Here is a 27,332-nt window from a genome sequence, read left to right on the forward strand (position 1 = left end):
TTGAAACTGAAATTTCAGACTACATTACGTTACATTCCATGTCATTTAGCTGAAGCTTTTATCCAAGGCGCAAAGAGCATTTTAATCAAATAAGCCGATTTACTTTTGAAATTGTACTCATAATGTGCTACAGTTTGTTAGTGTTTGAGTCGAGGTACAGTCTGAAGTCAGTCTCTGTTATAGATAGATAGACTACGGTATCCAACTTTGAAAAAACCAACAATGGAAAAGATTTAGAGAATAAATATAACTGAATTGGAATTGTTTTGAATAAAACGTATCTATATTTTCACTGCAATATATATTTTAACATTTGAGATCTTTAGGGGGGTGACGTCGCCATAGGACAACGCAGAGGGGCGTGGTCTCAGGGACGACAGCAAAACGACCAGCTGACCTGTGCTTGGTACTATCTGCAGTAAGTTAGCGGCGGCATGAATGTAAGAGACACAAGAGACAGAACAAACGATGTGGGAAACTTTATTGGACAGATTCCATCAGGGAGAGAGTATTAAACTTTACGAGTAACAGGAAGAGGGTTATGGCGTGTTGACCACTGAAACTCAGCCTCAGATCATGGCGAAGGTTATCCACTGCAGGGGGAAGACAGAGAGACCGGGTCAGACTGTTTTTTTCTGGTTCTGGTTCTCCCAACCCTCAATGTGCGAAGCAGACTGTGTTGTTCTCACCGTGTTGAAGTCCAGCTCGATGGAGCCACTGTCGTGAGGGTCGAGCCGCTTGTAGATCTCTGAGGAGAGAGACGAGGTATAGATCAGGTAGCATTAGGTGGTTAGCACATTAGCTCTACATTTGGATACTAGCTGGTCTACGTTAGGTCATTAATTAGCCAGGTTAGCTCAATAGCTGGCTCCATTAACTCTTTACCTGGCTATGCTAGCTCATTAGCAAGAACTAACCTAAAAACATCGGGTGGATTTAATCTGTGTTTTGGTCGCCATCAACACGCAACTAGCTTCAGCTTCCCGTGACACAAGGTCCGGCTCTATGATTAGATGTTTAGTAATATGCACCCTGGAAGTTGAAGTCTATCATGCAGAGCTCCACAAGGACCTTTAAAGAGACTCACTGAACATCATCTCCAGCCTCATCAGACAGCCAACGAAGTTGTCGAAGTCGATGGTCATGTCAGATTCAGAGTATCGAGCCACCAGCAGCTGGTAGATGGTGTTGTTGAGAGTGAAACCTAGAGGAGCAGAACACACATCAGCATCGTGCTAATGCTTCAGCCAAAACGTTAAGAAGCTAATCTCAATAAAATTGTGACTTTATCTAACACTACTAAAGATGCTAAATCATAGCTAAAGATGCATAACATACCTTCATCATTATTCTAGCGACAGTAAAGAGTCCAGACGGAAGCAGAGAGAAACACAACATCATGACATTAACCCAAAAAAGAGCTCACAGGAAAATGAGAAGAAGACGAAACACATTATGTTGTGACAGTGTTACTGGTGAGACTTCACTGCTGCTCCAGTGGGGAGAAATAATCCCTCCAATGGGTAATGGGTCTCCCAACAGTAGTGCCTCTACTCCAAATCGAAACTTTTTAACTTTTGCGTTTGGTGTGTTCAGCCATTTTAGACGAATTTCCACAACTTGGTTGTAAATTTGCAGTGGAAAATGCAACAGACGTTCTGCTCTAAATTTGCATCAGTCCTGTCTCACCGCTGTGTATCGACTCGTGCTGCGGGAATAATTTGCAAATAATTTGTTTGCTGTGAACGCACCTTGAGGCCGAGCAGAGAGATGCCCTGATAATTCAACCCCAACGTTGAAAAGTCTGTCTGCCAAGCCCCACACGGAACCCATGAAGACAAAGAGCACTTCCTGTTTCCATAACCCCACCTCCCCCTAAAGTACTGACACTGTGATACTGACTCATTATGAAGCTGGTTCATTTTAAAAAAAAGAGTTCTACTCTACATCAGACACCACAATCTTCAGACTTAATGAGGAGAAGAAGAAGGAGGAGGAGAAACTGACCTGCGTCTTTGAAGGCCACTCTCATCTCTGGAGTGCTCATCGTCCCGGAGTTATCCATGTCGCTTTTCTTGTAAATGGTCTACAGAAACACACAAACACACACACACACACACACACACACACACACACACACACACACATCTGCTGTTGATCTTTGTCTCAGGTGAGTTCAGGTGTGTACATGTCAAAATTAAATGTCACAAAGGTCTCACCAGGTATCTCTGCACCTTCTTCCACAGAGTGGCAAACTCTCCGAGGCCGAGCCTTCCGTTCCCGCTGTCCTGCTCAGCTGTTAAGGTTGCCCCTTGCACCTATTATTTATTTGTTTTATTTATGTAGAATATTTTTTCCAATTCTAATGTCTAAACATTGTAAAGAATAAAGAAGAACCACCACAGACAGCTACCGTTAGCCGGTGTCTCCTAAGGATACGTCCATCAGGTTCACCATGATCCTGCAGGTCTCCATACTGAAGCCGTCTGTCTTTATGTCGGTTCCTTTGAAGAAGAGACGGACAGGAAGGCCAACAAAGTCACCAACATACATCAAGTCATCAGATCCCGTCAACGTGGGATTGTGTGATCATGAGAACATGTGTCTGTGCACTGAAATCTGCCAAATGTCTTTGCTGCGAGTTCGCTTCCCACAAGACAGACTTCATCTCCGGCTCCCTGATGAACACATCCACCCGTCCTGTCCACCTTCCCAGAAGAACGGCCCCCCACTCATTCACCAGAAGCTGTTCTACATCTAACCTCCATGTAACCTCTCTCTCTCTCTCTCTCTCTCTCCAGTCTAAACCCAGGACCTGGTCTAACTTTACGTTCCTGCGCTCTCGCTCCGCTCAGCATCAACCTGCTACGTTTGATGACATCAGCACCTCCATTAGCACTTCCGATGGCTATTACGTATAGCACTTCATAGTTTGGCTTTCTTGATTCTTGTTGTTCTTTGGTAGAATGCACTTATTGTGAGACGCATTAAATAAAAGCCTCAGCTAAAGTGTAGTGTGGGATCATGAGATCATGTGAATCTTGTGAGACTCACGTTTGGAAACGATCTTGTTCATGATGGTCTTCAGCTCCACCGCGGAGATCTCCATGTCCTGAAACACAACATCACTCAGACTCTGCTCTGATTGGCCCACACCGTAAGTGATGTCATACTTACGTCTCCGGCAAGTTTGGTGAAGAGGCCTCTGAATCCTGCATCAACCCCTTCATCTGACACGGTCTCCTGGATACAATCACCATGGCAACAGCAACAACGTTAACAAAAAGAATAAGAATTACCTGTACTTCGTAATCTTTAATCTCAAGAAAAAACTAAAATTCGGTTTACTGTGTACAAAAATTCTTAATTTAAATATCATTGAAATCATGGAATATCTATATTTTACATTTAAAATTTCTTTATTTAAACTTATTATTTCTAACTTGATTGTATTTGTTGGTTGGAGAGTAGATTACAGAGTAAAACTACTAATCCAGATTTACTCACGTCTTCTAGCTTGGCGCTTACGGGGTCGTCACAAGGTCTGAAAGTGCAGAGATAAAACAGGTTCTAAGAAGGTATCAGAGGCATTTGAGGACTAGAGGACAGACTGAGACTGTGCAGGACAAGGTCTTACAGGGTCTCGGTCTGCTTCTCGGAGAACACCCGGATGCAGAAGTCTCCGTTGAGGTGCGGTTCGAAGGTGGACGGGACCACCAGGTACTCCCCTGGCGGAAGCTTGAAGCGCGTGCTCACCTCGCGGAGGTTGATGAACGTCTCCGACTTGGCCGTCTGAGCGTGAGTCAGGAAGAAGTTCTTGTCCAGGTGCACCTCCCTCTGTCCGTAGAACTGGGGGGACAACAGCCAATCAGACAACTTGGGGTGTGGCTCCGCCAATAAGAGTTGTTGTTTTTGTTGCTATGAAGCGTTTTTTCATGTGAACTTTGCGCCTTTCATTTACCAATTTATCCAAAGCGACTCACAGTGTATTCAACCATTAGGGTACAAACTCAGAAGAACAAGAGAAGTAAAACCAAAAGGGAACTGACCCAGAACAACAAGAATTAAGAGAGTACAATTTCAAAATGCTAATACGGTGCAAACTAATTGGGCCCTTCAGTCTCCTCTGTGAAGAACACCTTTCTCAATGTGTTCTTGTCTGGACTCATCATCAGTCTGCGTCTCGCCGATAAAGGTCACTTCGTTACCACAGTAACAGTACAGAGACATTTCTCCACTCCCCCATTCAAGAGACAAATGTAAAAGAGGAGTTTGACCTCTGGGCCGCAGGTGTCGGTACCATTCAGAACTCACCTCCTTTGGAACCTAAAGAAAAACACAGGAGGAGGAGACAGAAGTTACTGGAGGTTGACTGTGCCTCTCTCTCTCTCCGCCTACACCCGGTCTCGCTCGTCCTCGGGCTCTCACCTCATAGATGGCAAAGCCCACGGTGTGCATGTCCTCGCCCTGCTTACGTAGCTTTCTGCGGTTCTTTTGGATCAGGCCGATAACAAAGCTACAGCCCACCTCCCCGTCATCGGGGTTGTCGTCCTCCTCCTCCAGACGGACCACAAACTGGGGGTTCATCCAGAAGGTGTCTGCAGAGGGAGAGTGAGGTCACATGTGAACCTGCGTCATCAGGAACCCTGATAAACCTCAAATCAGAAGGTTCTACCCAGATCAGAACTTACACGGGTGGTTCCTGCAGCCCCCGGCCGTGGAGCCTCTCCTCCAGGTGCCGTCGAACTTGCTGACGCTCCAATGTTTGACGGAGTCGTCATCGATGGCGTCGGGTGTCAGGGTGCACACCTCCACGCGGTTGTAGTTACGCGAGAAGTCGCTGAAGGACATCCTGCAGAGACAGGAAGGAGATCTGAGCCCCACTCAACCACTAAGAGTACCAACCATCAACGCATCGCTATGGCAGCCACCCACCAGAACTCTCCGTCCTCGGCCTTGGCGTGGGGACAGTCTCCCTGTACATAGCTCCACTCAGACGATCTGTTTGAACATCCACAGAATAATAATTACTATAATAAGAGGAAGAAGAAAAAAAATCTTCTGCCAGGCTTAGATGTTTTCTCCGTTGGTCATCTCTCTTTATTTCCACCTGATCTGGATAATTATCCATCATCCGAGGATATATGTATGTTTATGTGTATATATGCTTGGTCTGTTTACCCGTCGCTCCAGGCTCCAGTCCACTCCACCTGACCCCAGGGGTTCCTGACCCTCACCAGCTTCTCCTGCTGGCCGCGGTAGTTCACCTGGACACAAACAAAGTTTACCTCCCACCTCTTCTTCACCTCCTCATCTGCAGGGCGTAACATTACCTCCACAGCGCCAGTCAACGAGTAGGCGTGACCTTTCACCAGCTTCTGACGGGTCACAGCCTCCGAGTCGGCGGCGCTAGTGATCTGAAACCGCAGGGGATGGTTTAATAATCCCCATCATCATCATCGTCATCTCTACCACCATCTTCATTATCAGTCCAAACTCCCAAAATAAAACATGCTCTTTTTTAACAGCAGATGTTTGTATTCTGGTAAAAATAACTGGTTTATGCGGTCTATGATCTACGGTCTGTGGTCTCTGGTGTATGTGGTCTATGATCTATGTGGTCTCTGGTGTATGTGGTCTATGATCTATGTGGTCTCTGGTGTATGTGGTCTATGATCTATGTGGTCTCTGGTGTCTGTGGTCTATGATCTACGTGGTCTCTGGTGTCTATGATCTACGTGGTCTCTGGTGTATGTGGTCTATGATCTACGTGGTCTCTGGTGTATGTGGTCTATGATCTACGTGGTCTCTGGTGTCTATGATCTACGTGGTCTCTGGTGTATGTGGTCTATGATCTACGTGGTCTCTGGTGTATGTGGTCTATGATCTATGTGGTCTCTGGTGTATGTGGTCTATGATCTATGTGGTCTCTGGTGTATGTAGTCTATGATCTACGTGGTCTCTGGTGTCTATGATCTACGTGGTCTCTGGTGTATGTGGTCAATGATCTACGTGGTCTCTGGTGTATGTGGTCTACGTGGTCTCTGGTGTATGTGGTCTATGATCTACGTGGTCTCTGGTGTATGTGGTCTATGATCTACGTGGTCTCTGGTGTATGTGGTCTATGATCTATGTGGTCTCTGGTGTATGTGGTATATGATCTATGTGGTCTCTGGTGTATGTGGTCTATGATCTACGTGGTCTCTGGTGTCTATGATCTACGTGGTCTCTGGTGTATGTGGTCGATGATCTACGTGGTCTCTGGTGTATGTGGTCTATGATCTATGTGGTCTCTGGTGTATGTGGTCTATGATCTATGTGGTCTCTGGTGTATGTGGTCTATGATCTACGTGGTCTCTGGTGTCTATGATCTACGTGGTCTCTGGTGTATGTGGTCTATGATCTACGTGGTCTCTGGTGTATGTGGTCTATGATCTACGTGGTCTCTGGTGTCTATGATCTACGTGGTCTCTGGTGTCTATGATCTACGTGGTCTCTGGTGTATGTGGTCTATGATCTATGTGGTCTCTGGTGTATGTGGTCTATGATCTATGTGGTCTCTGGTGTATGCGGTCTATGATCTACGTGGTCTCTGGTGTCTATGATCTACGTGGTCTCTGGTGTATGTGGTCTATAAACTCTATGTGGTCTCTGGTGTATGTGGTCTATGATCTATGTGGTCTCTGGTGTATGTGGTCTATGATCTACGTGGTCTCTGGTGTCTATGATCTACGTGGTCTCTGGTGTATGTGGTCTATGATCTACGTGGTCTCTGGTCCACGTCACTGAACATCAGGGCACTCACATCAATGGAGCAGCCCAACAGCGCTCCGGCCTCCAACGCCTTCTTGATGATGTAGAAGAGGTTCGGGGGGGGGCGCTGGAGGTCGAAGTTCTCGGCGATGCCTCCGGTGAAGTCCTCGAAGCCCTCGGTGGTGGACCCCCCAGAGAGGGCCTCGTAGCAGCCGTTGACTCTGTGAGGAGCATGCAGAAGGTGAAAGAAGAAGAGTCAAATAGTCCCGAATAGAGAGACATTATGATCCTAGATCAGAGACACCAGGCTGAGCGCTCTCTCTCCCGTCTGTCTTTCGCTCTCTGTCTGTCTTACTTGGCGTAGGCCTTCTCCAGCAGGGCGCTCCAGAACTCCCTCCCTTCCGCCGAGTGGACAAACATCAGCTCTCCATCTTTCACCGGCAGACGGTCGTCAATGACAACGTCCACCCACTCCCCGAACTGCCAGAACTGAGACAGGACAGACAGAAGGGCATGAGACATGATGGACATGAGGCGTTAGATACAGTAGCCATAAGGGATGAGATAGACATGAGATGTCCCACTCGGTTACCTGGAAGTGAAAGATGCCAGCGTAGTTGTCTCCGAAGCCCTGGTCGGTGGGGACGACTCTGGCCATCACATACTCGTTCAGCGTGAGCGAGGCAATAGCCGCCAACAGCCAGCAGTCCCCTAGAAGGACAAAAGGACACCAGAAGGTCCCCTCAGGAAGGTAGTCCTGAGGATTCTTGTGCACTTTACACAACTACAATCAATCAGTCATAACTCTGACGTTGTGTCAGCTGTCTGATGAGGACATAAAAGATGGCGGTAGCTTGGGAGCAACGTGAAAAGGTTTTGGAGTTATCGATGTTGATGTACAACACACACCCTCAAAAAGTTTATTGGTCCATATCTTCTAAGCTATCAACAAGCTTTTGAAAAATCCTGATGGCCTGTCTCCAATGATGCCTAACATCATGTCTGGATCGTGACCCAGCATGTATGTGCTTTTCAGATACGGTTTTCACTAAATTAAAATTGCTGCAATAATAAGCAGAGCTTTTGAGAAGGCTTTTTGTAGTTGAAATTGTTCTTGAAGTACGGTCCTTAATAACACTGTTCTGTAGAGGACCAAACAAACCCTCAGATTTTATTTTCTCCATGAAGCAACAGTTGCCTGAAGACTGTTCTGTACTTTCTCACCACAGATATTTACTGGGCCGTAACCCGGCCCGATGTCGCTAGGAGGTCTCACTCTGAACTAAATTCCTGGACTGATCCACGTTTCTTTCTACATTCAGAAACAGTTCTTTACTGTAAAGTTACACAACAACAGAGTCTACTGAAGGCACGGCATGCTGGTGAGTCACCCACCACCGTGTGTGTGTGTGTGTGCTCAGGGTGTGTCCTCATTGGTTGACACCACATATCTTCACCCCCCCGCCCCTCCCTCTCTCTGATGTTTGTCTGAGGGTTTCTGGCAGGCTTTTCCTGCTCAGCCAGTCAGTCGGCGCCCTCTAAACACAGCTGATCCTTGTTCTGAGCAACTTCACATTAAGGTTTCTGGTTGGAACATGTTCTGCTGTAAAGACAGTTTGTAATGTTGGTTGTGATGTGCAGACTCTGCTTTGTTTCATAACTTTCCCACAATCACAGTAAATCATAACTGATAACCAAGGTTTTATGAGGTAAAAGTACTGTTTTTATTAAGATTATTGAATAGAGTACTGTTTCTGTTCCAGTTATTAAGGTCTGACTGCCAAACGGTAAAGAGGGGGTACAGTCCAGGGTCTGTCATGGTTCAGGGACAGTGATGGTCTGGAAGCCGTGGTCCAGGGTCTGATGTTGGACGGCTGTGGTGTGTTCAGGGACATTCAGGAAACCTTACCTAGAGCTCCCTGGCAGATATCGGTTCTAGTTGCTCCTCCCAAGATGAACTCAGGATTTGACACCAGTTCCTAGAGGGGTCGAGACCACAGCCAAGAAGGGATCAATATCACTGACGATATTGAGATACCATTGATGCTCATACTGATACTTTCAATAATAATACTTATATACTGTTAATAATACTTGGATACTCTTAATTATACTCACATAATGTGATTACAACTCATACACTCATATGAGTATCAGATACTCTTTTACTCATTTACCCTTAATAATACTCACTTACTGTGATTAATACCCACCTACCCTTAGTAATACAAATAATAATGTTTAATAATACTATCAGTAATACTCAAACTCAAATCCAGTTAGTTAAAAGTGCGTAATCGACCTCTGAGATGTAGATGTAGAAAGTACTGTAATACATTGCAAGGATCTTAAAGTTGTACTTAGGAACAGTACTTGAGCAAAAGCACTTGACAGCACACTATACCTTTAACTCGTAAAACTCACTACGGAATAAAAGCTTTCTGGCTCCAGCCACTGTACACTGTGTCACCTCCCTCTATTCTATCTGTGTGTCTGTTTGAGTGCACCTGGGCAGGGCCTTCATCACCTGGCGCATTACCACACCTGCTGGCAATCAACACTTGCTGCTTAAGAGCCCTGTTTCCTCTCCACTCATCGCTGGAGTACTTTGCCAACCTTGTGGCAGATTATTTGTCCAACTTCTCCTTCCTGTGCCTAGGACTTTGCTTCCAACACAGCCACCGCCTCCCTGCATTCCCTTTCCAACTCCACCGGACATTCCCTGCTTCCGCTTCTCCTGCAAACCCTCCTCCATTAAAAACCACATTCACCAGCTGTGCTGTCTCTGTGTCTCCTCTGGAGTCCTGCTGACCCTAACACTACTGAACATTAAATAATGTTATTTGAATCTGCCTAGGTGCTTCAGGCATCACTTCTTCCTCCTCTTCCTCTGCTCTCAACTTCCAGCTTCTAACAACTTTGATACATCAGCATGAGCCAAAGTACTGTGTGTCTTGTAGTACCTTAAATTGTATTCCACCACAAACTTCTGGAATGTGACTTTGTTTTTTATTATTTACTCATTGAGTTATTTTGAATGAGCATCATGTGATCCATCCCTCTTTGTAAGGGCGTAATGACTCATCCACGTGGAATTTAGGATCTGTGATGACTCAGTGGGTCCTCCCTCCCTATTTCTGAGATACTTCATGTTACTCTTCTTCCCTGTGTTTGTGCTGTGTGTTTTACTACAGTACCCACAAGAGAATATCTCTAAACTATTCAACACAAGCGTCAAATTACACAAAATGATCAAAAAGTTGAAACATACTTTAAAAGCTTCTATAACAATATATACGTTACTACTATATCCTATGAATATATACTTTATACATTACATAGCATAACTGAATAGTTGTGTATTTTAGTGGCAAAACTAAATATTGAATCATGTTTATAGCATAGTGTTTGTTCAACGTACTTCTCTGTACTTCTACCTCTGATGCTGCTATGCAAGCGTGATTTATATATAACATCTAGTATGTAGAACATCTTTATACACACTTCCTTGTTAAGAAATAACGTGTTTTTCCACGAGGGCGGGACAATGATGTGTCCCCTGCAGGTATTTGCCAACAAACCCCCCCTCCCCACCACGTCGCCCCCCTCCCTTGGCAACCCCGCCCCTCCAACCACTCCCCCGTTTCCCATAGTGCCCCATCCCTCCCCCACCGGACCCGGACCCCGCAACGCTCACCGTGGGCCTCTTCCAGGTGACTCCGCGGACCTTGGAGGAGCCGCGGCCCAGCTCTTTGAAGCCCAGCGCTTCGGGTTCTGCCGGGAACGTGACGTCACAGAAGAGTTGACCGGCCGAGCGGCACTGCGCGCGCAGTGTTGCGAAGTCCTGGTTCAGGTACCGCGACGCGTTGGCGTTGGTGCCGAAGCCCGCGGCCACAGCGCGCCTCTTGGCCAGAGTGGAGGCCACGCCGGACATGATGCGCAGCACGGGAACACGAGCAGGGAACGGGTTCAACTCTCCGCTGATCGATCCGAGGGAACTTTTCCTCTCCGAGCCCAGAACCCGACAGGGAGACCTCCGCCCTAGAGGAGGACCTAGAGGAGGACCAAGAGGAGGACCAAGAGGAGGAGCCTCCTGAACCTTCCGCACGCTACGCGCCGCGCCCTCTCTGTGAGTCTATCGGTCTCCTCTGTTCACAAGTGACAGAAGCAGGAAACATGAGCATTAACCAGCACTAACCATTGGTAACCACGGTAACCATGGCAACCAATAAACCGGAGACTACACACAGACAGGAGTCTCTTTTATTATCTTTGTGTGATACAGGAAACTCGCCCTGATTACTGAGTCATACTAATAATGATATTAATATACTAATTAAAAGGATACAAAGACTCATTCAAGTTCAACATGACTCATTCAAACCTTTTTAAAAAACTGAAGAGGTAATAATACTGAATAACTGAAGAAAATAGAACATCGTTATAATATGTAATCCTCTTCTTGCTCAGAGACCTGATGGAGCTCAGTGGGTTTACCTGTCCACCTGGACGTGGTTCAGGGCCCGGGGGAGGAGGTCTAGGAAGAGACAAAGCTTCATGGACTCTGGTTCTCCTGTCGATTTCTGTCTGCCAGTTCTGATCGGAACTTTGTCCAGAAGTTCACTTAAAGGAGGTCGATGTTCTCCTGAGTCTCCATGGATGATCTATTCTGTTCACCCTTCACTCAGTGCTGGACGAGGTGGTCAACGGGTTCTGATCCAGGACTGAGGCTGGCTGCTGGAGCTCCCCACCTGGACATAAACCGGTTTAAAGTGGTTGTCCAGCCCAAGGAGACTTCATCAGACTGTTTAAATTCAACTGATATCACACTTCATCTGAGCCAAAGCTCTGCCCCTTTACAGGTGACCACCTTCATCCCAGACACACCCACACACACTCTCAACCAATCCTCATTCTGGAAACTACAGCAGCTTTGTCAAAGTCTGGCTAGACTCTGGTAGACCTTCAGGAAGCTCTCAGGAACCCTCTCAGGATGACCAGCCTGGCAGCAGAGGTGGCAAGGAGGAAGGCTCGGCTGGAGGACGGCGCTGGTAGCCGAGCTAACGCCGTCCTCTTCAAGCAGCAGAACTTTGAGCTGCTGCAGGCATGTGTCTGCGGTCCGGCTCGCTGTTCTGTGACCCGGCATTCCCCCCCGACTGGGACTCCCTCGGGTACAACCAGCTGGGACGCTACTCCTCCAAGACCATCGGCATAGAGTGGAAGAGACCCACGGTGAGGAGGGAGGGAAGGAGAAAAGAACAGAGGCACAGGACAAGGAGGGAAGGATGGAGGAAGGGAGGAGGAAAGAAGGGAAGTAGGAGGGAAGAAGGAAAGACAGAAGAAGGGAAGGAAAGAAGTAGGGACAGAGGGAGGGAAAGAGTCACAACAGTTGAACAGAGTAAGAACAGTGATCAATGCACTCAAGGTTTGATTAGTTTAGCTTAGCTTAGCATAACGTAGCCTGGGTCTGTGCCTTGACTAACATGCTGTATCAGTGTATCAGGATATTAAAGATAAAGTCAAAGCTCCTCCTGTTAGTTAAATAAAAGAATGACTCATTTTAGTGAATCATTAACCTGAAGCCAGGAAACATACTATATGTATATATATTTATATATATATTAGGGCTGTCAAAAATAGCGCGTTAACGGCGTTAATTAGCTGTTTGTTGTTAATTACGTCAATTTTTTTGACGCATTTCACGCATGTGTAGTGTGACAAATGATTCAGGTCAGGAAAGTGACTCTTCTTCTAGGGAATGCACTTCATCCTTTTCAACACATTACTGCCACCTGCAGGCATATGTCAGGCCGTCAGGTTCAACAAGTCAGAGACCCGCAAATCAAATATCAATAACATGTATTTATGTTAAAAATAACAATGATGATAATAATAATTATGTATCTGTGTCCTGTTATTTATCTTTAGTATGCATTTCAGAAAGAAAAAATGGTTAGGATTCAGGTGTGATTAATCATGATTAATCCACTGAAAATTCTGATTAATTTGATTAACATTTTTAATCATTTGACAGCCCTAATATATATATATATATATATATATACACATATAGCATTTTATAGTTTGGCTTGATTCTTATCGTTCTGGTTCTGTTCCTGGTTGAATGCACTTATTGAAAGTCACTTTGGATAAAAGCCTCATCTAAATGATACATGTAAATGATGGTGGTGACGATGATGATGATGATAATGGTGATAAGGATGTTTGATTAATCACCCTTTTCTTGTCCAATCAGGAGATATGTTCTGATCCTCAGTTCATTGTTGATGGAGCAAAGAGAACCGACATCTGTCAGGGAGTACTGGGTGAGATCACACACAAACCACATCGCAACCTCTGACCTCTGACATCTGGTTCATGGTTCTGTTGTGTGTGTCTGTCAGGTGACTGCTGGTTGCTGGCTGCCATTGCTTCTCTGACTCTGGACCCTCAGATTCTGAGCAGAGTGGTCCCTCCTGGACAGAACTTCGGCTCCCAATATGCCGGCATCTTCCACTTCCAGGTCACATGATCTATTTTAAAGCACATGACTGATTGCACCAGAGAACAATAATTACACGTTTAACTTAAGGAAGGGACCTCAGGTGTTCTTACCTCTGTGCAGTAGGTGGAGCCTGTAGAGGAAGTGACCTCAGGTGTTCTTACCTCTGTGCAGTAGGTGGAGCCTGTAGAGGAAGTGACCTCAGGTGTTCTTACCTCTGTGCAGTAGGTGGAGCCTGTAGAGGAAGGGACCTCAGGTGTTCTTACATCTGGGCAGTAGGTGGAGCCTGTAGAGGAAGGGACCTCAGGTGTTCTTACATCTGGGCAGTAGGTGGAGCCTGTAGAGGAAGGGACCTCAGGTGTTCTTACCTCTGGGCAGTAGGTGGAGCCTGTAGAGGAAGGGACCTCAGGTGTTCTTACATCTGGGCAGTAGGTGGAGCCTGTAGAGGAAGGGACCTCAGGTGTTCTTACCTCTGGGCAGTAGGTGGAGCCTGTATAGGAAGGGACCTCAGGTGTTCTTACCTCTGTGCAGTAGGTGGAGCCTGTAGAGGAAGGGACCTCAGGTGTTCTTACCTCTGGGCAGTAGGTGGAGCCTGTAGAGGAAGGGACCTCAGGTGTTCTTACCTCTGGGCAGTAGGTGGAGCCTGTAGAGGAAGGGACCTCAGGTGTTCTTACCTCTGTGCAGTAGGTGGAGCCTGTAGAGGAAGGGACCTCAGGTGTTCTTACATCTGGGCAGTAGGTGGAGCCTGTAGAGGAAGGGACCTCAGGTGTTCTTACATCTGGGCAGTAGGTGGAGCCTGTAGAGGAAGGGACCTCAGGTGTTCTTACCTCTGGGCAGTAGGTGGAGCCTGTAGAGGAAGTGACCTCAGGTGTTCTTACCTGCGCTGTGGCAGTACGGGCAGTGGGTGGACGTGGTGGTGGACGACCGGCTGCCCTCCAGAGACGGGAAGCTGCTGTTCGTCCACTCGGCAGAAGGAGGAGAGTTCTGGAGCGCCTTGCTGGAGAACGCTTACGCCAAGTGAGAAACACATCCATGACTCCTTGAGACGCATAACTACTTCAACCAATACTTATTATGGGATGGATGGAATGTGTTCATTATTTAGGATGAATTATAATAACTTAACTGATCCCTTTAATGTTGTTTATCACGTGCACACCTGCACAACAACAAACCCATTCAGACTCGATAGCTAACGTTAGCATGCTAACAGTGGTTCTTAACCCCAGGTGTTGGGGAGGCGTCAGACGCACACAGTGTACACCAGCGATGTTGAGATGTTTCTAGTGGTCGTCAAAAAATGGGCAATGAATGAAGACACATTTTTCCGTGTTAGATTACAAATATTTAGTTGCTTAATAAAAATAAATTCAGCCCACTGGTATTCTTCCTGACGTCATAAAGTCTGACGGCACGGGTCAGACATTTGTTCATGTTGCTACAATAAGAACATTACAAACTAGAATGTTTAAATTCCACCTACAACTACACCTTAGTTGTCATTTGAACTATTTTCACTTAGTCCAACACCACTTGGATTCAGTTCTTTTCTATGATTAAAGCTTCCATCCAAAAATCAACTACTTTCATTTCTCAAACTTTAATTCATTTTTCCACCTAAAAGGACAATAAACCAACACTTTAACTAATAGTTTTTACACTTCAAACACAATGAACAATTATGTATTTAATCCACTCTTTCATTTAGAGCCTGATTTAGTCTGGTGGAACATGAAGTCACGGCTGGTTGAATGATTGAGTTTAGTTTATTTAGGTTTCATATTTATTGTAATGACGATATTTAAACTGTGTGACCATCTGACAATTATATGTTAATAATAATGTTAATAATAATAAACTCCTTCAATCCCCTTTTGGAGTCCTTAGATTCACATCTACAGCTAATGCAAGCGTCTACAGGTGATGACAGGTGGTTCTCCTGCAGGGTAAACAGCTCGTACGAGGCCCTGAGCGGAGGTTCCAGTATCGAAGGTTTTCAGGATTTCACTGGAGGAATCTCAGAGAGCTTCGACCTGCGCAAAGCGCCGCCCTTCCTGTTCAGCGTCATGAGGAAAGCCTTGAGGCTCGGCTCGCTGCTCGGCTGCTCCATCGACGTAAACATTGACTCGTCTATAGAACCGCAACTTCATCACTAGAGCAAAGCTAACGTCAGGCGCATCATGTAGCCAGTGAGCTAACGAGCTAATGTATGAGGTATGAAGGACTGCTATAACACTCCTACCTTTTTAAATGCTATCTTTATCCCACTTATACGTCTCTCAGACCTCCAGCTCAAACGAGACGGAGCTAGTCAAAGGTCACGCCTACTCCATCACTGCAGCACAGCAGGTGAGGCATTCTGGGAAATGATCGTGTTTGTCTTAGGGACCAAAACATTGTTTTCTATCGGTTTAAAACTTCAGGGGGGGGGGGGGGGTAGTAGTCTGTCTGCTGGTGCACGCATACAAAGATCTACATGGAGAAGACCTGAAGAGAGGAACTGAGGGTCTGGACCAACAGGGGGCGCTGCTGGACCCGATTCATCCCTGATGATGCTTTTGATCGGCAGGTTCTTCACTTAGGTTCTCCTGTGGAGCTGCTGAGGATCAGGAACCCTTGGGGTCAGGTGGAGTGGACCGGATGAGTCCAAGTCCACATCCTGGTCTGCCTGCCTGTCTCTTGCTGATGTGTCCATCTCCCCTCAGTTCAAAGGACTGGGACGGAGTGACCCAGAAGAAAAGAAGGAGTTTGATCATTCTGCTGATGATGGAGAGTTCTGGTGAGCCTGGAACAAAGACATGGAATACCTAATAAATGTGATCAGGACTTTATCTTTAACATGGATTAGTATCAATGACCTAAATCCACCCGAGGATCTGTAACCTTCTTCATATCTTTGTTGTACATTTTATCCACCCTCTTCCTCTTCTTCCTCATGCTCCTCCTTCCCATCCTCCTCCTTCTCCTCTACCTCCTTCTTCTCCTACTTCTCCAGGATGTCGTACACAGGCTTCCTCCGTCACTTTTTCTGCCTCGACCTCTGTAATCTGACCCCTGACACTCTGACCAGTGATGTCATTGGTGGGTGGAGTTTCTCTGAGTTCGAAGGTGACTGGAGGGTCGGTTCCACCGCCGGTGGCTGCAGGAACTACCCAGGTACGGCCCAGCAACTATCCAGGTCCTCTGTGAGTGACACCTCCTCTTCATCGGCTGTGACTCTTCTCTGCTTCCTTTGTCCTTTGTCTCCCTGCAGCCACATTCTGCTCCAACCCTCAGTTCTTCATCCAACTGGAGGAAGACGAGGAGCCGGAGGGCGGAGGCTGCACCGTCGTCATCGGCCTGATGCAGAAGGACGGACGCAGGGAGAGACGCTTTGGGAGGGAGCTCAACACCATCGGGTTCTCCATCTACCAGGTACACACACAGAGAGACATTTACCCATCAACACGTCCTCCAACAGGCGGCACAAAGATCTCATTTTTCTATTTTTCTAATGATGTTTTGTGTACTTTTTGTATGGCAGGTTCCTAATGAGGTGCGATCAAAGGTTCCGATTCTTCACATTAACTGAATGAGTATTTCAATTAATGCTTTTTCACACTTTTAAATATTTCTTTTTCACATTAAACCTGGCACACACACACACACATATATATATTTTCTTCAACAAAAGGTCAACTCCTGAGTTAATTGGTTACTAATTAATGAGTGGTGGCTGATCAATGGAACGAGTGTGTCTTCTTCTGTGGTCAGTTAAAAGGTCGTAATGACCTCCACCTGGGCCCTGACCTCCTGCTCAACATGTCGGCTGTCGCTCGCAGTCAGAACTTCATCAACTTAAGAGAAGTGTGTGACCGCTTCAAGCTGCCCCCTGGGGGCTACGTCATCATCCCCTCGACCTTTGACCCCCACCGCAGGGGCAGCTTTGTGCTGAGGGTGTTCACTGAGAAACAGGCCCACACCAGGTCAGGCACATAAAAATACACACACACACACACATACATATACACAATGTATGTGTATATATACTGTATATGTTTCTTTGATCTGATTGTAAATCTTTCCGTTTTTTGTTTCAGTCCGATGGAAGAAAACATAAATGTTAAAATCCAAGAGGTTTGTGAATATTCTGTTTTAAATGTTTGGATTATTTGAAATTTTTGAGTTAAAAACAGTTAGAGCTCAATAACCGGTAATAACTAATTACAACCATTTAATAACTCTTTAGAGCTTTGTGGATACAAGGTGTCATTAATGAATTGTTATGAATCTTTTATCTTCCAGCCTGAAGTTGAACTGAACAACATTGATCCACACTTCAAACATCTGTTTGTCCAGATCTCTGGAAATGTAACATGTTAATAATCAATAGAGCAACATACTCCTAAATCAACAACATTTCAGTCCTGAAGGATGAACAACGTCTTTATGTTTTAACAGGACTCAGAAATTTCTGCCTTCGAGTTGCAACAGATTTTGGACAAAGTCGTTGCTCAAAGTGAGTTGAACTGATGAACTGGTCCTGGATCAGCAGAGCTGCTGCTTTATTAACTGACCCCTTTGCTGTTTGTCGGAAGGATCCGAAGTGAAGACGGACGGCTTCAGTCTGCAGACCTGCCGTGACATCATCAGCCTGCTGGACGTATCCTTTGGGACATTTAAAAAGGACGCAGGATTCCACATCCCAAACACTTGAACCATTTGTTTTGTATATATGTATATACAATTAAAATGAATAGAATTGAATCATCCATTGTTTGGCGATGTGTGATGTCATAATTTATGTGTGTGTTCATATTGTTCATTTTAGCTTCTACATTTGCATCTTACCTTACGTTCCCTTCTTTTATTCCTTTTATTCATCCGGGGCAATGAACGGTGAATCATCCACTGGAAACCTCTCTGCTCTGTAGGAGATCTTCAAGAGTCTCGACTCAGACGCTTCTGGTACAATGAGCTCACACGAGATGAGGGCGGCTCTGGCTGAAGCCGGTGAGGTTCTTTATGATGGAGGTCCAACATAAGGCCCGAGGGCCAGAATCCGACGGGTAAAGGGTCATAGTCAGGTTCCTCAGGAGAACCAGACAGAACATTCAGAAAGTGACGTTTTCCACATGTCCACGTGTGTGTGTGCACGTGTGTGTGTGTGTGTGTGTGCACGTGTGTGTGCTTTCAGGCTTCCAGGTGAACAGCTCTGTGATCCATCAGATCGTCGTTCGATTCTCTGATCAAAGTTTCTCTGTCGACTTTGACGGCTTCGTTGGATGTTTGATCCGACTGGAGCTTCTGTTCAGTGAGTTGTTTCCTCTGGAGCTTTCAACCAAATCCACCATTTTCTTCTTCAGAATCTTCTTGTGGAGCTTAAAGAAATCATGTTAAAGTCCATCTCAGATGCACACAAGGTTCAATCAGGATCACGATCACCTCCACGTCATCATTTGTTAAATAATCACTTCCCAGTATGCCAGTGTCCCTTGTTTTCTCTGCTTACCCAGTGTCCCCAGTGTCCCCAGTGTCCCCAGTATCAGTTCCCCATGTTCCCCGGTGTCCTTAGTGTCCTTAATGTTTCCCGGTTCCTCAGTGTCCCGAGGCTTAAGGTGTTCAAATGTTCCCCAGTGCCCACAATGTTTCCAGAGTCCCAGTGGTGCCAGTGGTCCCATGTCCCCCAGTACCTTGGTGACACAGCGTTTCTCTGTTTGTTCCACAGAGATGTTCAAAACTCTGGACAAGAAGAATCAGGGAACGATCCAGCTGGACCTGCAGCAGGTAAGTTCCAGTTCTGTACTGGTCTGACTCACAACAGGCACCAGCTGTTCTGTGATTGGTTCAGCCTGTTGTCACATGTTATCGTCATAATCTCTTCTTCTACTCCTTGCAGTGGGTCTGCCTTGGCATGAACTGATCCAGAGGCATGCAGGCAAAGTTAAAGCTGATTGTTGTTGGTGTTCATATGAATAAAACCCTTTGTGGATCAGCCTCAGTATCAGTAGGATTTTTACATCAAAGACTCTGCTTTCTAGTCTTGTATCAGTGTGGTTCTTTATTTCACAGACCAGGTTCTTCCTCTAGTCTTGTATTACAGTCAAAAGGCTCTCGGGGGTCCTATTGTACAATCAGCAGCGTGTATAGTCACGCCTGACTGTCTGTTGAACCAGAACGAAAGTGTCACATGAACCCTTCACAATAAAACATTTTTCACTTGAATAGGATTTAAATGAAAACATTGCAATAAAAGTCAGAATTGTAACAGTGAACAGAACCATTTTGAACAGAAGCTGTTAATATAAAATGCAGCTGCCGTTGTTAGATGGTAAAATAATAAAACAAATTAAACACATCAGTAAATGTACAAAAGTATATAATTTCTATCAAACATCTATAAACTTCTGTCAGGTGTCATATTAATGCAACATTATTTATTTAATTATAGTTATTAGTTATGGTATTATATATTTGGATACTTCTGTAAAAAACAGGATACAATATTTGTAAAATATATAAATTATGCTCTAATAGTTTTTTCTGCATGTTGCTTTCCATCGTCGTACTACTTTGTTTTGTCACTGCAGATGTAGATTTGTTGAAGAAATATAGATTAGAAATAGGAATATGCAGAAGTCTTTAAAAGTGAGGTATTGAATGCCGACCACATTTGGGTTTCATTGTGAAAAATCCTACCGGAAGTTGTTGCTGTCAACTCGTCCCCTTGACTCTGTGAGGGAAATCGGCAGAAGGACACGCCCCTTTTGACGTCACTCACCTGCATCCCCCAGACCTTGCACGCACCCTGCCCAAACTTTCCAAAAGGACTCTGTCCCTCCAGACCGAGAGCCAGATTGACAGTCAGACCCAGAACCAGAACCATGACGGGCATCGCCGCCACCGTTCAGCACCGCAGGGACCAGGACCGGGGCATCGGCTCCTTCGGCCAGGCGCTGAAGTTCCTGAACCAGGATTACGAGGCTTTGCGGCGGCGCTGCTTGGAGAGTGGCCGCCTGTTCCAGGACGAGACCTTCCCGGCTCACGGTTCCTCTCTGGGATTCAAGGAGCTGGGCCCTGAATCCTCCAAAACCCGCGGGGTGTCCTGGGAGAGGCCGACGGTACGTGGGAATAAAGGTTACAAGTCCAAAAGTTGAGTTACAGCACACAACGTTATGAAAGATTGTGTCTAGGCATCCAAACTTTGAAAGAACCACTGGACTACTTTAGTTTGTTTCAGGACACCTGACTAATGTCCAACTGATGAGGGATCAAATTCCATCCGTCTTTATCACCAATCCTTCATCTGGTCTTTGAGGATTCTGATTCCTTTAAGGTTCTTCAGATTAGTGTCTACATGAATGTCTTCACGTTTATGTCCTTATGTTAGTATCTTCATATCGATGTCTTCACGTGTGTTTGTTCTCTGAACAGAAGAACACGTTGAACTTATTCATGTCTAATAATAATAATGAAAAGCTCTTTATTGACTTTTAACTGTTGAGCTCTGGGGTGTGATGGTGTGCTCAGAGATCTGAAAGGGTGACTAGATTATTAGAGATCTAGATTATTGATGAATGTTTTGTCAGTCCGTGTCATTTGATCAGTGTGCTGAAGGCAACATGCAGCTGGTCCACCACAATGGGAGCTGTGGTTCAACTGGGCCCCACCCGCCGGCTGACTGCTTGGGTGGAGCTGCTCCATAAAAATCTGTTCACACTATTGTATTTTAATATCATTCATTTTTTGGGAAATTAAAAATATTTTGTACAGAATACAGACATTTTTGATTTGCATGAAAAGTCCTTTAAAGTCTGCAATCAGATGAATGAGGAAACATTTATTACCATAATATGTCAGACAAAAGGAATGTGACTTGGCGGTTGGTGACTGACAGAAGACAGTTCAACATAGTGCAAGAGTAATAAAATAAAATATAATACTATGGGTTAGTTTAAAAATAAAGAAAAATGAGTCATCTGAGATTGAACATCATGCTTTTTGATTCCTTCGCAGGAGTTGACCTCCGACCCGCAGTTCATCGTCTCCGGAGCCTCAAGGACGGACATCTGTCAGGGAGCTCTGGGTGAGAACCGACCTGAAGGAGACTTCCAGTTGTCTCATTCCAGTCGGTTAATGAAGACTTTCAAGTGTTTGTGTCCAGTCTGTTGATGAAGGAGACTCCAGTTGCTTTAGTCGAGTTTTTTGATGACACAGACTTGAAATAGTTTTGGTCTTTTAACATATGTCCATGCAACAAATTGTCCCACTATGTAGGAGTTTAAACTGGAAGAACTGGTCCCAGTAACTGAAGAGTTCAATCAACTTTTATTGGTCAGGGGCACAGAACAAACCGGTTGACGATCCGACCGGCGAATGGTGTTTGACACACAAAGCTTACTATTACAGACACACCTGGACTCCCCAAGAAACAAGAAGAACTAGTTGGGCTTTAAAGAACAAAGACAAACCATTTCAATTCATCGTGTGTGTCACCCCGAAGCAAGTTTTTCATCAGAGAGGGAGACACCTGAGAGGCTGCAGCCAATCAGAGCGCATTATTAAAGGACTGCATGATTCCATTACATTACATGTCATTTAGCTGACGCTTTGATCAAATAAGTGCATACAAACCCAAAAGAACAAGAAACAAGAAAGTGCAATTTCATTAAATCAGCATCTACAGCAGGGGTCTCAAACTTGCGGACGATATTTTGTGGCCCCCACCTTAATTTGAAAGTTTAATGTTAGTGCGGCCCGTGAGTTTTACATTGAAGCGACCCTGCTGTTAGCTGCTGTGTGGGACAATGCTATGATGGTCTGGTGTCCTACTGTGTGCCTGTCCAGTGAATGCAGCATGTGTAACATGGGGGGTGGGGTCGTGTGTTTGTTTGTTTAATTGTGTGTGCGTGTGTGCGTGTGTGTGTGTGTGCGCGCGCGCGCATGTGAGAGTGATTGAGAGAGATGGATGTGCGGAGAGCAGGAGGGGGAAATTCATAGTTTTTGCGCAGGTCATGATGTATCCAGTGCTTCATTTGTAAAAGTGCCGGAACACTAACTACATGTGAAAGCGCAGGTACGACGAGCACAGGTCCCGGAACGCACATAAAACAACGCTTAAAACAGCGCTGACTCCCATCTGTCATCCAGGTGACTGCTGGCTGCTCGCCGCCATCGCCTCTCTGACCCTGAACGAGGAAGTTCTGGCTCGAGTCGTCCCACACGGGCAAAGCTTCAGGAATGGAGAGTACGCAGGCATCTTCCACTTCCAGGTACAAAAACACAGTACTAATAGTATTCACGAAGGTAGAAACACACAGTTGTAAAGTACAAGAGGTAGAAAACGCAGCCCTCTCATTACCATCATGTCTTTCTGTCTGTCCCTTCTCAGTTCTGGCAGTTCGGGGAATGGCTGGACGTTGTCATTGATGACCGTCTGCCAGTCAAAGATGGAGAGCTGATGTTCGTCCACTCAGCAGAGGGGAGGGAGTTCTGGAGTGCTCTGCTGGAGAAGGCCTACGCCAAGTAAGACGGTCTCATATCCTCTTACTCTCTCATGTCCTCGGCCCGTCATGTGCTCCAGCCGTCTCCTCCACTAGGTGTTTTCTACTGGAAAGGCCAGGAAACAAACTAGGCAAAAGATGGCGTCTCCCTTAGAGACAGGGGGAGGAGCTCAGCCGTCTGTGAGGAGCTCGGAGTAAAACTGCTGCCAGTTGAGGTGGTCTGGTTGCCTCCCCAAGGAGATTTTCTAGGCACGGCCAACTAGGAAGAGGCTCCGGGGAAGACACAGGGCTAAGAGAACGCCTTGGTTCCCCCAGTCAGAGCAGATAGATGTGACCCGGGAAGGGTTTGGGGTCCGCTGCTAGAGGTTAGCCACTTTGACCCAACACGGGATAAGAAGGTGAAGATGAGATGAGAGATGTGTATATTTATATTATTATATTATAAACCAGTGTCAGAAAGGTGACCTGGTTCCACAATTTAAGATCAAAGACTACTATCTATCCTCGGCTGGTGTGACTGTGGTGTCTCTGCAGGTTGAACGGATGCTACGAGGCTCTGTCTGGAGGATCCACCACGGAGGGTTTTGAGGACTTCACCGGCGGGATCGCTGAGGTCCATGACCTCAACAAACCGGATCCACATCTGTTCCACATCATTCAGAAGGGTCAGAACCGTGGGTCTCTGATGGGCTGCTCCATAGACGTAAGATCCAACATAGAAACCACATGGGTACAACAAGGATACAACACGGGAACCGTAGGGGTTCCACAGAGTTACCACATCGGTACCGCATCGGTACCACATGGGGATCAGAGGGTGTACCACATAGAGATCAGGTGAGTACTACATGGACATTGAACAAGACAACTTTGTTTCAGATCACAACCTCATCAGACTCTGAGGCAGTTACCTCTCAGAAGCTGGTGAAAGGCCACGCCTACTCTGTGACGGGGACAGCTCAGGTAAGAGGACACTTCTCCTACATTCACCTGCCTGAACACCTGAAACATGATGAGAGGTGACCTCAGATGATTGGGACACTGTTCATCCTATCAGATGTAACTTGAGGTTTTGCTGCAGGTGGAGTTCCGTGGAAACCTGGAGGAGCTGATTCGGATCAGGAACCCTTGGGGTCAGGTGGAGTGGACCGGAGCCTGGAGTGACAAGTAAGTGAGTGAGAGAAGAGCCGATGTGGCGCATGGAGTAAAGAAGGTGCGCCGGGAACCGCAAGGTTGATGACTAACCCTACCTGCTCAATGTCCCATGTCGAAGTGCCCCTGAGCTCCTAACTGCTCCCTGATTATCAGATCAGTCCGGTAACTAAAAAACTAATGGCTCTGATTTACCTGAGCAGGTAGGATGTTCACACCGGATCTCCTGTAAGCTTACTTTGTCACCTGGCACCTACCTTTAGTAAACCACAGAGGTGCGGAGTCAGTGAAAGACTGGAGTGTCCTCCAGTTCAGTGATCCCCAACTTATGTGCCTCATGGACTGGTTTCATCTTGGACAATATATCAAAAAAAGCACTGGGAAGGTGTTTGGGAAATGTGTCAAGAGGGACAAGCGCACCTAATTGGTTGGGGACCGCTGGTCTCTGTGATAGTGAGTGCTCTGCAATCAGGAGGATGTTGGATATAACACTTCTGATCACTCAGGACATTTCAGCACACAGAGGTGACGTTTCCTCACAACAGGATTCAATGTCAGTACCTTGGAACCTCAACGAACGTCCAATAATCCTCCAACAAATTATCCTCTTGTTCACCAGATTTCTATTTGTGGAGCTGATTGACTAAACATCTGTTTAGTTTTCTTGATCAATAAAGTGACTCTCATTTTGAAACTTTTGTGTGTGACAGCTCGGCTCAGTGGCGTCAGATCAGTGACGAGGACAGAGAGCGTTTGAGTCATCGCTCAGAGGACGGAGAGTTCTGGTAAAACTCATTGTTTTACCTCAAACACCTGAAGTCATCACCAGGCCCCATGAGGTGAGTGAAACCCTATGTTCTGTCTTCCAGGATGTCCTTCAATGACTTCCTGCATCACTACTCCCGGCTGGAGATCTGTAATCTGACGCCGGACGCCCTGAGCGACGACTCCGTCTCCAAGTGGGCTCTGTCCAAGTTCGACGGAAGCTGGAGAAGAGGGTCCACTGCTGGGGGCTGCAGGAACTTTCCCAGTGAGTTATCCAGTCAGATGGGCAGGAAGGTGCAGTGAAATTTCATCTCTACAGTTTTGTTTTTCAAACCCACAGACACGTTCTGGACGAACCCCCAGTTTGTGATCCGGTTGGACGAGGAGGACGACGACCCTAATGACGGCGAGAGCGGCTGCAGCTTTGTAGTCGGCCTGATCCAGAAGAACCGCAGACGCATGAGGAAGATGGGTGAGGACATGCACACGGTGGGATTCGCCATCTACGAGGTGAGCTCACATAGGGGTTGTGCTCTCTGGAGGTCAAGTCACTGACGAAAGGAGATTGAGGATGTTTGCTGGCTGTGTAAATCTCTAAAACTTAAAGTAGAACATCTGATTCACAATGTGCTCATGGAGGTTTAACTCTTCTTGTGTTCCAGGTCCCTGAGGAGGTAGGAGGACCCTCAGCATCTCACTTCCCGCTCATCGTTTGTCGCTCCATTCATTTAGTTTCACCTGAGGTTTGGTCTGAGCCCCCCCTTACACCCCACACCCCCTCCCTTCTTTGTCTTCTTTTCAGTTCTGTGGCCAGAGGAACGTCCACCTGAACAGGAATTTCTTCCTGAGAAACGCATCAGCTGCTCGCTCCGAGACCTTCATCAACCTGCGAGAGGTCTGCAGCCGCTTCTGCCTCCCGCCGGGGGAGTACCTGATCATCCCGTCCACCTTCGAAGCCAACAAGGACGGGGACTTCTGCGTCCGCGTTTTCTCAGAGAAACAAGCAGAGTTCCAGTGAGTCCACCTAAAAAGAAGCTCATTAGACACGCTGAGAGCTGGACATACTAGGAGAAAATTGTGGATTTCCATCTGTTCCATCAAGTTATTAGAGAAGATCTGTGATTTTCTGAGTCTCTACTTCAGAGACCTCCCTCCCCTGAAGCTGATGCCTTTGTCTCTGCAGAGAACTGGACGACCCCATCGAGTCCAGAGTGGAGAAGGTGAGACGTCTCTTCACAGCTTTGACAAGGGAACTTCCTTCTGGTTGGAAAAAAAACTGATGAATCCATTTCAGATCGAGATTGATGAAGACAACGTAGATGATCGGTTTCGGAGTCTGTTTGGACAACTGGCGGGAGGGGTGAGCTGTGTGTGTTTTGTGTGTGTGTGTGTGTGTGTGTGTGTGTGTGTGTGTGTGTGTGTACCTAAACGTATAAAGCTTCTGTGTGCAGGACTGTGAGATCTCAACCCATGAGCTTCTGAAGATCCTCAACAAAGTGGTGACCAGACGTGAGAAACAAAGGAAATAGTTTTTACCTTCAGACTCAGGTGTATCTTTGGGTGGTTGAGGGGTGAGAGGGTTAGGGTGTAAGCAGTGATGACCTGATTTTTTCCCTCTGGAAGGTTCTGACATCAAGACAGACGGCTTCAGCATCTCGACGTGTCGCAACATGGTCAACATGCTAGACGTATCCTTCCGCCAGGGTCGCTTCACGTTAGTGGAGACCTGAATCTCAAAGTCTTCATGCTGGAGATGAATTATCCACAGATGAATGGTTGTGTTGCACAAATGACTTGGTTTGAAGGTGGCAGAAGTCCTCCCCTTCACAGATAGCTGCCCCACAGGCTGACAGGTCATATGTCGGACTTCCTGAATTGTTGCTACAGAAAGACGGCAGCGGCAAACTGGGTCTGCTGGAGTTTAAAGTGCTGTGGACCAAAATTGACAACTACCTGGTGAGTCTGTGGTCGAGAAACGGGTTTCTGTTCCAAGTGAACTACAACCAGGGACCACGTGGAACCTCCAGAACCAGATCTTTATAAAGTCTTCTTTCTCTGTATGACAGAAAATCTACCGTCAGAAGGACGTTGACAACTCTGGGACGATGAGCTCCTCTGAGATGCGGACGGCTGTGGAGGAAGCAGGTAAAACACGCACCTGGTCATTTCTAATGTTGTACCACAATACTCTGACCTGTGACCCCGTTGCAGGCTTTAGTCTGAACAACCCGCTGCATCAGGTCCTGGTGGCTCGGTACAGTGACCCGGACCTCACCATCGACTTCGACAACTTTGTGAGCTGTTTGGTTCGTCTGGAGACGATGTTCGGTGAGTCCTGCTGCTGCTTCTTCTTCTTCTTCATGATGATGATGATGATGAAGACTGTTTGCTGTCCACAGACACTTTCAATATGCTGGACAAAGACAACTCGGGAACTGTTGAGTTCAACCTGATGGAGGTAAGAATCGGCAGACCCTTTGGAGGGATCTTCTGCAGTGACCTTCTGAGATGTTTGAACATGAATGTGGTTCTTCTGCAGTGGCTGAACGTGTCCCTGCTCTGAGGAACCTAGACCTTCCGGATCTCTGCAGAACTATGATCCATGTGATGAATGTCAATGGTTTATTACACACTTAAAATGTTTATTAATGATTATTAAATATTAATAAACTCATTAC

The 27,332-nt window shown here is 46.3% G+C and overlaps 2 protein-coding genes and 1 pseudogene across 2 annotated transcripts; 2 read left to right on the forward strand and 1 right to left on the reverse strand.

Annotated features, from left to right (window-relative positions):
* Window positions 1–464: 464 nt before the first annotated feature.
* capn2b (calpain 2, (m/II) large subunit b) lies at window positions 465–10,797 on the reverse strand. Its single transcript, XM_037471375.2, has 21 exons — window positions 10,451–10,797; window positions 8,663–8,732; window positions 7,346–7,464; window positions 7,109–7,242; window positions 6,806–6,974; window positions 5,334–5,417; window positions 5,182–5,267; window positions 4,936–5,001; window positions 4,692–4,852; window positions 4,429–4,598; window positions 4,315–4,326; window positions 3,638–3,849; window positions 3,508–3,544; window positions 3,178–3,243; window positions 3,055–3,112; window positions 2,440–2,504; window positions 2,220–2,288; window positions 2,008–2,086; window positions 1,088–1,204; window positions 690–748; window positions 465–593 (listed from the first exon to the last, which is right to left on the reverse strand). Exons 1-21 carry the CDS (start codon window positions 10,685–10,687, stop codon window positions 570–572), a joined length of 2,094 nt encoding a protein of 697 aa, XP_037327272.2. The 5' UTR covers window positions 10,688–10,797; the 3' UTR covers window positions 465–569.
* Window positions 10,798–11,707: 910 nt separating this feature from the next.
* Window positions 11,708–19,345, forward strand: LOC119217599 (calpain-2 catalytic subunit-like; annotated as a pseudogene).
* A 622-nt stretch (window positions 19,346–19,967) lies between these two features.
* Window positions 19,968–27,328, forward strand: capn2l (calpain 2, (m/II) large subunit, like). The gene is made up of 21 exons (XM_037471374.2): window positions 19,968–20,355; window positions 21,251–21,320; window positions 22,385–22,506; window positions 22,626–22,759; window positions 23,272–23,440; window positions 23,617–23,700; window positions 23,819–23,904; window positions 24,600–24,674; window positions 24,759–24,919; window positions 24,995–25,164; window positions 25,317–25,328; window positions 25,457–25,668; window positions 25,838–25,874; window positions 25,949–26,014; window positions 26,106–26,163; window positions 26,278–26,342; window positions 26,542–26,610; window positions 26,721–26,799; window positions 26,866–26,982; window positions 27,054–27,112; window positions 27,194–27,328. Exons 1-21 carry the CDS (start codon window positions 20,119–20,121, stop codon window positions 27,215–27,217), a joined length of 2,106 nt encoding a protein of 701 aa, XP_037327271.2. The 5' UTR covers window positions 19,968–20,118; the 3' UTR covers window positions 27,218–27,328.
* The last annotated feature ends 4 nt before the right edge of the window (window positions 27,329–27,332 follow it).

Source organism: Pungitius pungitius, chromosome 9, assembly GCF_949316345.1.
Source record: "Pungitius pungitius chromosome 9, fPunPun2.1, whole genome shotgun sequence".
Classification (NCBI taxonomy): Eukaryota; Metazoa; Chordata; class Actinopteri; order Perciformes; family Gasterosteidae; genus Pungitius; species Pungitius pungitius.

What these genes read in the sequence shown, in the direction of transcription:
- capn2l (XM_037471374.2), top strand. Translation starts at nt 20,119, where the DNA reads ATGACGGGCATCGCCGCCACCGTTCAGCACCGCAGGGACCAGGACCGG. An exon ending in CAACAAAGTGGTGACCAGAC is followed by an intron (nt 26,164 to 26,277) that starts GTGAGAAACAAA and finishes TCCCTCTGGAAG; the next exon opens with GTTCTGACATCAAGACAGAC. An exon ending in CCAAAATTGACAACTACCTG is followed by an intron (nt 26,611 to 26,720) that starts GTGAGTCTGTGG and finishes TCTGTATGACAG; the next exon opens with AAAATCTACCGTCAGAAGGA.
- capn2b (XM_037471375.2), bottom strand. Translation starts at nt 10,687, where the DNA reads ATGTCCGGCGTGGCCTCCACTCTGGCCAAGAGGCGCGCTGTGGCCGCG. An exon ending in TCACCTGGAAGAGGCCCACG is followed by an intron (nt 8,733 to 10,450) that starts GTGAGCGTTGCG and finishes CGACCCCTCTAG; the next exon opens with GAACTGGTGTCAAATCCTGA. An exon ending in CTGGCATCTTTCACTTCCAG is followed by an intron (nt 7,243 to 7,345) that starts GTAACCGAGTGG and finishes GTCCTGTCTCAG; the next exon opens with TTCTGGCAGTTCGGGGAGTG.